The sequence below is a fragment of the Alexandromys fortis genome, unplaced genomic scaffold (assembly GCF_014885135.2).
Source record: "Alexandromys fortis isolate MF-2015 unplaced genomic scaffold, M_Fortis_MF-2015_v1.1 scaffold_258, whole genome shotgun sequence".
NCBI lineage: Eukaryota > Metazoa > Chordata > Mammalia > Rodentia > Cricetidae > Alexandromys > Alexandromys fortis.
The window spans coordinates 512200-526659 of record NW_026068132.1 but is presented as its reverse complement, the minus strand read 5'-3'; the positions used below and the strand labels follow the sequence as shown (position 1 = coordinate 526659).

General features: G+C 40.6%; 1 protein-coding gene across 1 annotated transcript in view; it reads right to left on the bottom strand.

Moving 5' to 3' along the window:
- Positions 1-14460, bottom strand: part of Rnf212b (ring finger protein 212B) — a 44588-nt gene that overhangs the window by 11849 nt on the left and 18279 nt on the right. Inside the window, exons 4-10 of the mRNA XM_050126169.1 lie at positions 11171-11286; positions 10045-10105; positions 8917-8945; positions 7200-7246; positions 6971-7013; positions 6743-6803; positions 5751-5799 (exon numbers count right to left, since the gene is read on the bottom strand). Of these exons, the coding sequence (XP_049982126.1) occupies positions 5751-5799; positions 6743-6803; positions 6971-7013; positions 7200-7246; positions 8917-8945; positions 10045-10105; positions 11171-11286 (406 nt within the window). The remainder of the gene's footprint in view (positions 1-5750; positions 5800-6742; positions 6804-6970; positions 7014-7199; positions 7247-8916; positions 8946-10044; positions 10106-11170; positions 11287-14460) is intronic.

The window sequence follows — 14460 nt, the reverse complement described above, 5'->3', positions numbered from 1 at the left end:
CCTGACCAAATGAGCCATCTCCTCAGGCCCTCAAAGCTGCATTGTTAGACAACTGTCATTATTTGAACTGTTTGGTTCCTTGGAAGATCTCACACACAGGACTGTAGTTTGATGCAACTTAGAACTAAAGATCATGAGGTTTTTAAGCTCAGAGCTCACAACACACCAGCTTCTTCCCCAGGAATGTTTGCTGAAAACAACAAGGCACTTGGTTTGGCTGTTTGAGAAGATAATTGTTAGTTGGGGCAAAGAATAGACTTAAAGACATAAAGGAAAATGGAGGAATGAGATGTCTGGGGGACTCTGAGGCATTCCAACACATGCCCAGCATCTAGGCCCAGGACTGCACAAAAGCAGGAAGCAGCTGGAAAGGCCTAAACTCTTACCTTGAACTAACCTCAAGGGTATACAAAAGGAAGGCCTCAAGAAACAACTGTCAGTTAGATGACTGAATGTTAAAAGTTGGCAAATTATGTGACATACAAAGAAAACATTATGGCCTATATATATAAAAAGTAAATATCCAAGCAGTGGTGGCACACACCTTTAATCCCACCACTGGGGAGGCAGAGGCAGGTGGATCTCTGGGTTTGAGGTCAGCTTACTCTACAGAGTGCATTCCCAAAGAGCCAGGGCTACACAGAGGAAACTATGTCTTGAAAAACAAAATCAAAAACAAAACTATAATAAAAATATTTGCTAGCTACACAGACCTTAGGGTCTGAATGCCTGGGTTTTATCCAGAGAACTTATGGGAGAAGGAGAGAACTGACTTCCAAAGTTGTCCTCTGGTTGCCACATGTGTGTTCTAGCCCTAGAGCTCCTGCCCCTGCCTCATACAATAATAATATTAACATGCTAAAAGAAAGGATGAGAATAGTGTTTCATGAAATCAAGAAAGAAAACTGTATAAAAAAGAACCAGTATGAGCTGGGCAGGGTAGATAGCTCAGTTGGTAAAGCTGTGTAAACATGAGGACCTACATTTGGAACCCCAGCACCCATGCAAAACCTGGGCAAGGCATTGCAGTATGAACCTGAAACCCCAGCAATGGATGGGACCAGAGAGAGTTGGGTCCCTGGGGCTCTGAGGCCAGCCAGTCTAGCAGAAGTTGAGAGACCTTGCCTAACAGATGACAATGAATGGTCCCCACAAAGCTCAGGAAACATGAGGAAGATGGGATAATAAAATGCAAGAGATGAAGGATGGGAGGGGTGCTGTGAAGCGCTGTCTTCTGGACATGCCATGGGCCACTGCATTCATGAGCTCCCAACAGTTATGGTTTACCCGGCAGTAAACAATTCCACTATGGAGAGGGGAGGACTATGAAACTTCACCTCAGCTGAGGAGTTACTGGTAATTGAAAGGGTGTTATTTTTCTTGGGTGGTGTGGCTGGTAGATTGCCTATGTTCATGTAGGCAGGACTCAGTGGATTATTTTTTTAAAAAAAGGAAAAGAAAAAGAACATGAAGGTGGGAAGGAGGAATGGGCTGACCTGGGGATAGGTATAGTAAATATTTTTTTTTTCAAAAGCTGGGCATGGTAATAGATACTTTGATCAGAGTCCTGAGGAGGGAGAGGCAGGTGGATCTTTAGACTTTGAGACCAGTCTGTTCTACTGGGTGAGTTCCAGGATATGCAGTGAAACCCTGCCTCAAAAAAGAAAAGAAAAAAAGGAAGAATGAAATTAAGCAATTAAGGTGGATGGATCAGTGAGGTGGTTCAGTGAGTAATACACTTGATGCCAACCCTGATGATCTAAATTAGATCCCCAGAATCCACATGGGGGAAGGAGAAAACCTGTCTCAAAAGTAGTCCTCTGGTCTACAAATGTGTGTGTGACACATTTGTACCCACAAACATATGCACATACTAAATGAAGTAGTAAATATATTCTAAACATTTTTCTTGGGAGAGAGTGTTGAAACAGAGTCTCTCTATGTAGCCCTGGCTGTCCTGGAACTCTTTCTAGACCACAGAAATCTGCCTGTCTCTGTCTCTCAAGTGCTGGGGTTAAAGGTGTTCGATAACACACCCAGCTAATAAAGCATTGATGTGGGAGTGTCATATATCAATCTGTTGATTTCATTGGTTAAGTTATAATAAACCAGCTGCTTGGCCTCATGGCTTGGAACATAGATGGGAGGAGTAAACAGAATAGAATTCTGGGCGGAAGAGGAAGTGAGGTCAGACTCTGCTCTGCTCCCAGAGAGACGCCATGCTCAGCTCTGCCGGATAGACACGATAGCTCTGCGCTGAGACGCCAGGATGGACGTAGGTTAGAATCTTCCCGGTAAGCGCACCTTGGGGTGCTTACACACATTATTAGAAATGGGCTAGTCCAGGTGCGAGAATTAGCCTGTAAGGGTTAGAGTTCATGGGCCAAGCAGTTCTTAAATGAATACAATTTGTGTGTTGTTATTTCGGGCATAAGCTAGCCAAGCGGCCGGGGTGTTGGGGACGCAGCCCCGCCGCCGCTCCTATTTCAACAAAGCATGTTTTAAATGAGGTGGATAGTGATTGAGGAAGACACCAAAAGTCAACTTCTGGCCTAAATAAATAACAAACCCCTGATGTTCTTCATTTTAAAACTATCCCTAGAACTGAGGTCCTTTATATGGAGGATCCAAACATTTGAGAAGTGCTGCTTTTACACTTGGATAGAAAAGGAACTAGCAAAGGGAAGTCAGGGAAGTCAAAGAGAAATTTGAAATTTAGAATAAGAGCCAGGAATTGGTGGCACACACCTTTAATCCCAGCACTCAGAAGGCAGAGGCAGGCGGATTTCTGTGAGTTCGAGGCCAGCCTGGTCTACAAGAGCTAGTTCCAGGACATGCTCCGAAAGCTTCAGAGAAATTCTGTCTTGAAAAACCAAAAAAAGGAAGAAAGAAAGAAAGAAAGAAAGAAAAGAAATGTAGAATAAGAACAAAAAATGAAAACTGTTTCGAGAAAGGGAAAACGATCAACACTGGAAAACTGATGAAGGTCTTGTGGAAGAAGACTAAAAATATTTCAGTGAATTTTGTAGTTTGAAGTGAAGTTGAAGGACGGAGGATAAGGGAAACACTTATTTGATACTGGAAAAATTTTCAGAAGCAGGCTAGGCATGATGGCAAATGCCCAGAATCTTAGTACTTGGGAGAATAAGGCAGAATAATTTTGAATTCAGGGCCAGCCTGGTGCATACAGTGAGAGACCCTGCCTCAAGAAACAAAACTGGCCAGTTGTGGTGGTGCACACCTTCAATCCTAGCACTCAGGAGGCAGAGGCAGGTGTATCTCTGTGAGTTTGAGGATAGCCTGGTCTACATAGTACATTCCAGGACGACCAGAGCTATGTAGAGAAATCCTGTATCAAATGCCAAAAACAAAGACAAAACAAAAACAAAGCTGGCAGAGTGTTCAACACCATTTAACTTACAAAAAAGAAAGAAAGAGAGAGAAAGAAAGAAAGAAAGGAAGGAAGGAAGGAAGGAAGGAAGGAAGGAAGGAAGGAAGGAAGGAAGGAAGGAAGGAAGGAAGAGAAAAAAGTACTCTCTGAGATTTCCCTATATTTTGCTTTTTGTCATAACAGTCAATGATTAATTGAACTTTTTTTTTTGAGACATGGTCTCAAGTAGCCCAGAATGCAGTCAAAGAGGACCTTGAACTCCTAATCCTCCAGCCTCAGTTTCCAACAGGAGAGAACCAACAGTGCTGTAATTATAGGTATGTGCCACCATATCCACTTTATGACATGCCAGGCCTCAAGTCAGGGCTTCATGTATCCTAGGCAAGCACTCAACCAACTGTGCTACATACCCTCTCCCTGGCAAAGGATCTTAAAAATAGCAAGAAGAAGCCACTCATCACAAATAATACTCAGCAAGATTAACGCTGATTTTGTCATCAGGCATACCAGTGACCAGAGAGCTCTCAAAAAGTTCCCAAAGATTATTAACCAGAAATTTATATGCAACAATACTACCTTTCAAAACTGGAGAAGGAATTAAGATATTCCTACATAAACAAAAATTTAGAAAGTGAATTTATCACTCTCAAACTTGCCTTTTAAGATATACTAAATGGATTCTTTCAGGTTGAAATAAAAGGACACTAATTAGTAATTCAAATGCAGAAAGAGAATTATATAAGTACAACAAAAGACAGTTTAAGTACAATTTTCTTGGTAACCTCCCCATCAGATTTAAAAGACAACTGTATAAGGCAATAATTTAAAATTTGTGTTGCTCAGTATATTCTACAGAATTATGATGTTTTAGTATAATGCTGATGCTAAACGTGATATTTATTTAAACCTTGTTTTTGAAAATTTGTTAGTTGTAATCTCCAAACAGTTCTGAATATAATAAAAGAAATAACAAGGGAGCTAAAGTGCTACACTATAATTTATTAGTGCTATACTACAATAGATTTAACACAAAGGAAGGCAGTAACAAAGAATTAATGATGAAAAAGGATCTGTCATATATAAAAGAAATGGCAAAATGGCAGTTCTTTCTTACCAGCAATTACATTGAATATAAATGTATTAAAGCTTCCAATTAAAAGGCAGAAAATCAGAGCCAATGCTACTCAAGCCTGGTGCCACCCCCACCTGAAGTGGAAGGAGAGAACCACCTCCACAAAGCTCTTTTCTGATATCCACATGTGTATCATGGTTGGTGTGTGTGAATATGTATATGCACTAAGTTAAAAGAAATTTACAGAAAATCAAACAGGCTGGGGATACAGCTCAGTGGCAGAACATTTGCCTAGCATATATTTGATCTCCGGCACTGATTGAAATGAAGGAAAAAACAAATTAAGAAAGGAAGGGAGGAAGGAAGGAAGGAAGGAAGGAAGGAAGGAAGGAAGGAAGGGAGTATGTATCTCAGTGGGAGTATACTTGAGGCCCCAGATTCAATCTCAGCACCACATACACACAATACAGCCCATGAAAAAAGTAAACAAGAAAGGTGGGGTGGCTGTACTAGTAACAGACAAAACATACTTCAAGAAAAATTATTACTAGAAACAAAGCCCATATTTTTACCCTTAATGCACAGGGAAAAGCCAATCACTTTTCAAGGTTTGGAAGTGATGTTTTCTGGGCTAGGGAGATGGCTGAGATAAAGGGCTGGCTGCTCAAGCCAATGACCTGAGTCTGAGTTCTGGAACCACACAGAAGTAGAAGGAGAGACCTGGCTCCATGCAGCTTTCCCTCTGATCTTCGGATGTGTGCCATGGCAGCAAATGTAGACACAAGTTGTCATTGACATTTGGTTAACTTTTTTTTTTAAGACTCAATTTCTATTGCCATCTTGTGGCAGTTTGAAAACTCAACTCAGTTAAATTATTCTGATTAGAGGTTTCTTTTCCTTCTTTTTAAAGTTGTGTGTGTGTGTGTGTGTGTGCTTGGTGCGTACTGCTACACAAGTAAAGGCCAGAAGACAATTTTCTAGTTGGTTCCCTCCTTCTACTTTTATATGTATTTGGGGGATCAAACTTGGGTTAGAAGGCTTTCATTCGTTGAGCCAAGTAAGTCCCCACCCAGCTTTTGATCAGGTTTTCAATGACTATTCCTCAACTTTTTATTTTCTCACTTCTTGTTTCAGAACATAAATATTATTAGTTGAAACATGTTTCTATACCTGGAATCATTTTCCAAAAAAAAGAAAACAGCATTACATTGTGCACAGAACACTACAAATTTCTAGTCTCTGGCCAGAATATGCCAGCTTCAGATACCGTCCCCTACCCTCTCTCACCAGTGTAAGAGTCTCTGGAAATGCTCCTTTCCCGCAGGCCTCTGTGTCCCTGACAGAAAAATAATGATCATGAATTACTATACCCTGGTTCTCTACATTCCCAGCTCCCCACTGTTTCTCTGTAACAATCATCACACATACATTGTTCTCCCAGGTTGTGCGTACTGCTCTTAAGAAGGACCTATGCCTAGTGCCATTGTCCTTGGCTTCTTATCAGCCCTCATTGTCCGCCATGTTCAGAGAGTCTGGTTTTATCCCATGCTTATTCAGTCCCAGTCCATCTGGCCTTGGTGAGCTCCCAATAGATCAGCCCCACTGTCACAGTGGGTGGGTGCACCCCTCGTGGTCCTGACTTCCTTGCTCGTGTTCTCCCTCCTTCTGCTCCTCATTTGGACCTTGGGAGCTCAGTCCGGTGCTCCAATGTGGGTCTCTGTCTCTATCTCCATCCATCCTACTGCATGAACTGGCTTTGTGGGAGCCTAGCCTGTTTGGATGCTCACCTTCCTGGACCTGGATGGAGGGGGGAGGACCTTGGACTTCCCACAGGGCAGGGAATCTGGACTGCTCTTCAGACTCGAGAGGGAGGGGGATTGGAGTGGGGGAAGGGGAGAGGAGTGGGAGGAGGGGGAGGGAAATGGGAGGCAGGGAGGAGGTGGAAATTTTTTCAACAAATAAATAAATAAATGAATGAATAAATAAATAAATAGAAAGTAAAAATATTTAAAAAGAAAAAAGAAAAAAAAGAAAGACCTATGCTCTATTACTTCCAAACTGAACATGACAGATACGGTGCATTTTTCTTGAATGCTTACTCTATAGTAACCCCTGTTGGTTCTGTGTCATTTTCTAATATTTAGTCTAAAAATGGACTCTGCTTGGTATGAAAAGATTTGTGCCAAAACCAATATAAATTTAAGATTCTTGATTTACAGTTTTGCTTTCATTAAGCACTAGAAACATCAATTTAGAAAAATACTGTGACTATTACTTACCTGTTCCACATTACCAAAGCCAGCCACTGTATAAGGGATGGACTCCATAGAAGAAGAGCGACTATATAAAATGAGACAAAACAAGAATGCAAACAAAACAAACACACACAAAAAGCTGGTGTCAAATGTGACATGGCAGTAATTCTCTTCAGTACCAACGTGAGTCATCTCATTCATCTTTCAGTTTTCTCAACAGTTTCAATGTTGAATAATAGGTTTTCTACTCACCTGACCACTTGGCTGCTATGCTGGGAACTGGGTCGTGGAGCAACTGCAAGAGCACAGAGTATAGGAAAAATTGCCATCAGTGGTGCATTCTGTCTTGTCTGGTTATATAATGTTTTTCACTCTATATGTAACATTAGCAAAGTCATATTATGGTCTCTGGGGAAAAAACAATAACTCCATGAGGAAAAGATTCATCTTACACAGTAGCTGGAAAGAATTGGTTTTTCACCTGATTGTGATGGGGAAGTAATGCCCACTGGTCGAGGTGTGGTTAATCTACAAGGAAACGAAAAGAAAAGGCAGCTCAGATCTCATCAAGCAGAAGCAAAGCCACAGTAGAGGATCAGTCAGCTACTGACTATTCAAACAGCAGCTTTGAGGCCGGAAAGGTGGCTCAGTGGTTAAGAGCAAGTACTGCTCTTGCAGAGGGCTTCAGTTCATTTCTGGCTGCTCACAACCGCCTTTAACTCTAGCTCTAGGGGATCTAATAATCTCTTCTGGTCTCTGTGGGTGCATACACGTGCACACACACACACACGCGCGCACACACACACAGGCACACAATTAAAAATAAAATCTCTTTTAAAAGGCAGGGGAAGAAGGAAAAGGAAAGAAAGAACAAAACAGATGCTTCTTCTCTAAGCACAGAGTACTTATTCCCTGGTAGTAGAGGCATCATCTCAACACACAGAATTGGAGCCTTCATTTTGATGTCTCTTCACTCTCCAATTCCCTAGAGGAATCTTCCTCTACTTCTCTCTCATTTATAATGTGACTCTGGGTCTTTTCTTCCTTCCAGTAGCACCTTACCAAATACTCTCAACCTTATACCTATTGATTCATTCATCTACTCAGCCATCCAGCCATCCAGTCAACAAACATTTCTATGTCCTTTGCCTTGAGATTAAAAGAATTAGCTATGAGAGATTCATAGGCTACTAAGAGAGAAGACAGAATCAGGCCTGGATAGAACCGAGTGGTAGAGTACTTGTTTAGCAAAACTGGAGATTAACACTCCAGCATCACAAAGAAAAAGAACCCCAGCACAACAATGTTTATATATTATAATGGATATATAAAATACAGAAATTTGAAAGAAGACTACGTAGTAACTTCTGAGACTGCAAGAGTGTTATATCTTTTGAACACACCATTAAAATATTTAGTAGCACAGACATCATTAATTAGAAAGACTTGGTGTCGTGTACCTAGTACTTAAATAGATAAGCAGTAAGTACTGAATGAATATTTACTGAATAAGCAAATACCAACTCTGTTTGATGCAGTCATTACAGAAGATTACATGTTAGATTTTCGAAGGATTAGTAGGAATTCTTATTTCAATAGTCAAAGGTGAGCATTACAATCAAGATTTCAAAACCAGTCTGGGTAACTCAGTGAGACTATTTAAAAATGATTAGTAAAAAGTGGACCAGAAGGGCTGGGTGAGAGGGCATGGTGGCATAAACCTTTCAGCTCAGCACCAGGAAGCAGAGGCAGTCGGATCTCTGTAAGTTCCAGGGCAGCCAGAGTTACAGAGTGAGATGCTCTTTTTTCATTACCCACCCCTCACAAAAAGAGTGAGCACACTAGCTCAGTGATAAAGTATTCAAAAACCCTAGCCCCCTAGTACCACAAAAATAAAACAAAAAAAGATTTCACTTCTATCAGAGAGTCAGAAAAGTAAAAGATAAATTCATTAACCATTTTATCTATCTTGGAGTGCACATAACTAGAAGCCAAGAAAAAACAGCCAAAAGCTCCCCCACATAAGAAAATGGCTAAGGATTAAGAAGAGTGAAATGCTAGGTACCGTAAATTGATCAGTACACACTGTACACATTAATCACGCATCATTGTACACACATACAATTGTACAACTGAAAATGTTTTGAAGAACAAATCAGAAAATTTCAAGGTAGAGGGTTACTGTGGTAAAAACCGACCTGCTTCCGTAGTAGCTGCTTGGAGATCCCTGTAGGTAAAAACATGGAAGTGAGGGAAGCTGCAGTTAAAGGCTCTAGTAAATGGCTATCAGTATTATTGTTAGATAATGTACCTGCAAGCTCCCCTAGCAAGGCTGCCAACAGGAGGACAAAGTGTTTCCTTATAAAATTACTAGCTCTGAGAGAATAAAAATTTAGCTTTTCATAAGAGCATACCGAGGAGCTAGTCACATGGCGCATATCTGTAATCTCAGTACTAAGAAAATGGAGCAGGAGGCTCAGGAGTTCCAGGCTAGCTTTGAGTATATAAAGAGTTCAAAGTCAAGTCCAGTGAGACAGCTCAGTGGGTAAAAATGCTTGCTGTCTAAACCTGACCTGCATTTGATCCCTCATTCCCACAGTGGAAAGAGAGAACTGACTCCCTAAAGTTATCCTCTGACTGCCAACTGTACTTACACACACATTACATATCACATACACATCACACATATTACACATATTTTGATATACACACACTAACAATAATAATAATTTTTTAAGAGTTCAAAGCCTGGACTATTTTAGAATCAATCTCAAAAAAAAAAAAAAGTTAAACAACAAGGAAAGTGTCCTGAGGCATCCTGAACTTCTTCAAAAGAAATGTTAAGTAGAAATATGCTTTTTGGTGAGAGCTTCCCATCAGTTATAGCATGATTCACTGAGATTTCAGAGTGGGTCAAAAATATTATTGATGCTCTCAACTCTCCACGGTCTTCTGTACCCTTATTCGTTTACTCCAGTGTATTTATTGTGCAAACACTATGCACTTGCTGGGAAACACTGTTTCATAAAGCCACCTAGAAAGATGGACAAGGTAGGAGGTAAAATAATAGTAAAGAGGACCTACTTCAGCTGGGCACAGTGGCATAGGTGGTAGTCTTCACACAGATTGGGACAGAAGTGTTCGAGGCTCAAAGCCAGGTTGAACTACAATGGTAAATTCAAGGCTAGCCTAAACTATACAGTGGTAATCTGGGAATCTAGCTCAGTAATAGAGCATTTATCTAGCATGTGCAAGGCCCTGAGTTTGATTGATGCCTAGAAACACCAAACCAAAACAAGTAAATAAACAAAAATTATTTTATTCACCTTTAGGATGGCTAGAAGTTTCTTCAGTTCTCCATTCTCCTTTCTCAAGACTGATAGCTCTCTAGGAAAAAGATGGAAACAACCAGGTCCAGGTCACTAGGACAGAAATTATTACTATTATCAACATCTTAATTAATGCTTACTGAGAGGTGTTTGTAGACATACAAGGAACTTCCATCAGAGATTGGTGGTTCAGGGAGAAGGTGGCAGGGTTTTGATAAGCAGTCACTTGGTATGACTTCAAAGGGTTTTTATATGGAATTCTATTTGTTCTTCATACACACTCTTGGACTACTGATGTCTAAAGTTTCCAATAACTTTGGCTTTGAGATGGCTTAGTGGGGAAAGGCCTTGCTATCACATCTAATGCCTTGAGTTCAATTCCCTGAGTGCACACAGTGTAAGGAGAAAAACGACTCTTTTAAGTTGTCTCTGACCTGGCATGCATGTAAAGGCCAGAGGGTAACACACACGCAAAAATAAACATTAAAGAAAAATTTTAAGTTTTTAACAAGGATTGTCTTCAGTTTCATATTTCTGAAACATTTAAAGCATGTTATCAGTGTGAGTCAGCTATATCTGACTTCACTGAGGAAGAACAGCTAAAAGGTAAAAAGGGTCCTTGGAGTGAAGACAGAAAAAATTAAGAGAGACCAAGGGGAACAACCAAAAACTTGTACCTGACTTTGTGTTTGCTTTGTTTTTTAATTAATTTATTTTTATTTTATGTGCATTGGTGTTGGGTCCCCTGGAATTGAATTACAGACAGCTTTGAACTGCCATATGGATGCTGGGAACTGAATCCAGGTCCTCTGGAAGAGCAGTCAGTGCTCTTAACCACTGAGACAGCTCTCCAGCTCCTGACCCCACCCCTTTTTGGTCTTTTGAGATGAGAGTTTCTTTGTTTTCCTTGGAACTTGTAGACCAGGCTGACCTTGAACTGACAGAGATCCGGGTGTCTCTGCCTCTCAACTGCTAGAATTAAAGGCATGCACCATTACCAGGCTGTACCTGACTTTCTTAAAACAAACATGAACACACAGGGCAATTTTCAGTCCTTACATCTGGAAATTACTACAGCTTTACTAAAAGAAAGAAAACGTGCTAGGTCTGACTCGGTACTTACTTGTTTTGGCTAGTCATTGTTTGCTGGGCCTCCTTCACAGCTGCTTCTAATTTTGTAATTCTATCCTTATAAAAAGTGATAAGAAGATCTGTTTGTCTCTTCTGGAAACGCCATACCTACTAGGAAAAAGAGGTTTTTAGCATATACTTTTTTATTAACTCCGTCCTATTGCTTTTGACAGCAAAGAGAAATCCACTAAATCATAGTTTAGAACTGCTCTTTTTATCTTAGACCCTGTAGCACACTTGTGACTCCCCAAAACTAAAGAGTGCAACACTAGGGAGAACCAAAGTTTCCCATTTTAGGACATTGGCTTTCTTCTATCTTAGTAGGAATGTTCTAGCATTGCAAATATTTTATATGCATAAATATATATTCATTTATCTTGAGCAAAAACAAAATACTAGTGGGCAAAAACATTTTGCATAATGCAAATATTTTCAAAGTGGAGGATAATTAAATATGGCACACAAAATAAAAAACACTTTTCAAGCTCCTAATTGGCTCAAACTTACCTACTTATTTGATTAATTTAATTTCCACATTTTTAGCTATTACAATGTATTTTCCATAATTCACGTAGTCTCCACTACTTGAAGGATGTTTGTGCCGTTTCAATGAAAGATGAAGATGTGACCAGGTGTGATGCTACACACCCAACCCAGCACTCAGGGGGTGAGGTGGAGGCAGGGGGATAAGGAGTTTAAGGCAAGCCTTGCCTGGCTACATCATGAATCTGAAGCTGGTCTGGGCTGTGACATCTTGTTTTAGGAGGGAGGACAAAAAAGGAGAGCATTTGTTTCTGAATTTTAATTTTTTCCTCATTTGTTTCAGAATATAGACACCTAACTTTATCTTTTGTGTTATTTTTACCATTTGCTACACCAACGTACCTATCACAGGATTGTTGAATCAGATAAAGAGTTAATATTTACAAAGTGTTTTAGCTGTGTCAGGCTCTATTTTGAATACACAGCAGAATTTATGTCTCATCTGCTTTCCACTGTTCAGACTATTAACTCTCATCTAAACTGTTGTTTATGAAAGTGAAACATCTATTTTAGAAAACTGGTCAGAACAAAAGCAGAAAAAAGTCACTTAGAATTTTAGAAGTTATCTGAGATGATGGGAGAAGGTGTTTGGAAGTAATAGTTACTATAAATAGACGTAATAAGACACAATATCCCCAACATTCTAGTTCTAGCTGTGGGATCAACATGGTATGAAACAAGTTATTATAATGCATTTAAAATCTTAATTGAATTTGGTAGCTCATGCCTACAATTCTAGCCCTTGTGAGGCTAAGGTAGGAGTTTTAAGGTTGAGGCTAGTCTCAGTTTCATTAGTAGATTGCAAAGCAATGTCCTGTGATAAAGAAGACAGGCAGGCCAGACTGGTGAGATAGCTTCAGTGGGTGCTGTCAACCCCTGAAGACCTGAATTCAATCCTGGGGACCCACATCATAGAAGGAAAAACAGACTCCTGAAGGTAGTCACCTGACTTCCAAACATGTGTGACATGGCATGTACATACATTTGTGGACACACATACATGTACACACCCCTTAGTTACTTTCTATTGCTGTGGAAAAGACACCATGACCAAGGCAACTCTTATATAAGAAAGCATTAATTGGGGGCTTGCTTACAGTTTTAGAGGGTTGGTCATAATCATAAAGGCAGGGAGCATGGTGGCAGACAGGCAGGCATAATGCTGGAGAAGTAGCAGTGTTTTACATCCTGATTCACAGGCAGCAGGCACAGAGAGACAGAGAGAGAGAAAAAAGAAAAAAGAGAGAAAGACAGACAGAGAGAGACAGATACTGCACTGGACCTGGTATGTGCTTTTGGAACCTCAAAGCCCACCTCAGTGACACACTTCCTCCAACAAGGCCACACCTCCTCACCTTTCCAAGCAGTGCACCAAGTGGGAGTAGACATGCAAACAGACGAGCTTATGGGGCTATTCTCATTCAAACCACCACAACATTCATTCACACAAAATTAAAAAAAAATGCACACAACTTTAGCTGGGTGATGGTGGTACATGCCTTTAATCTCTGCACTTGGAAGGCAGAGGCAGGTGAATCTTTGAGTTCATGGCCAGTCTGGTCTACACAGTGAGTTCCAAGCCAATCAAAGTTACACTGTGAGATCTGTCTTTAAAAAAAAAAGTGTATAGCTTAAGGATACTAACAGCTTGTTGTTGTTTTGTTTTTACAGCATTTACTAAAGGCTTCACTTTTATGGAGTTTCAGTTACCCAAGGTGCAATGTGGTTTGAAATATTTTCTTTTCTTTTTTCTTTTTCTTTTTCTTTTTCTTTTTTATTTTTCGAGGCAGGGTTTCTCTGTAGCTTTGGTGCCTGTCCCGGAACTAGCTCTTGTAGACCAGGCTGGCGTCGAACTCCCAGAGATCCGCCTTCCTCTGCCTACCGAGTGCTGGGATTAAAGGCCTGTGCCACCACCACCTGGCCCTGAAATATTTTCAAATCAACCCTCATAGTGCTTGTGTTTGAGTAACCCTTACTGTACTTAAAATGATGCTGGCAATTTGGATATACTAACAGGAAGCCACAAAGTGCTTCCTTTAAGTCAAAAGTACAAGATCTCAACTTAAGGGAAAGGGGAAAAAATAATGTGTGGAAGCTGTTTTTTTGTTTTGTTTTTGTTTTTTTTCCTTTTTCTGAGACAGGGTTTCTCTGTGGTTTTGGAGCCTGTCCTGGAACTAGCTCTTGTAGCCCAGGCTGGTCTCGAACTCACAGAGATCTGCCTGCCTCTGCCTCCCAAGTGCTGGGATTAAAGGTGTGCGCCACCACCGCCCGGCTGTGTGGAAGCTGTTAAGCTGCTCTTCCAGAGTCCTGAGTTCAATTCCCAGCAACTACATGGTGGCTCACAACCATCTGGGCCCTCTCCTAGCCTGCAGACATACATGCAGGCAAAACACTGTATACATAAGAAAAAAGATTTTGATAAGAACACATCTATCCATGTCTTAATGTTTCTATTGCTGCGATTAAACACCATGACCAAAAGCAACTTGGGGAGGTAAGAAACTTAGCTTCCATTTTCATATCACAGTTGATCATTAAATGCAGTAGGGTAGGAACCTGAAGGCAGATTAATACATTTTTATTTTTTTAATTAATTTATTTATTTATTAAAGATTTCTGTCTCTTCCCCACCGCCGCCTCCCCTTTCCCTCCCCCTCCCCCAATCAAGTCCCCCTCCCTTGTCAGCCCAAAAAGCAATCAGGGTTCTCTGCCCTGTGGGAAGTCCAAGGACCACCCACC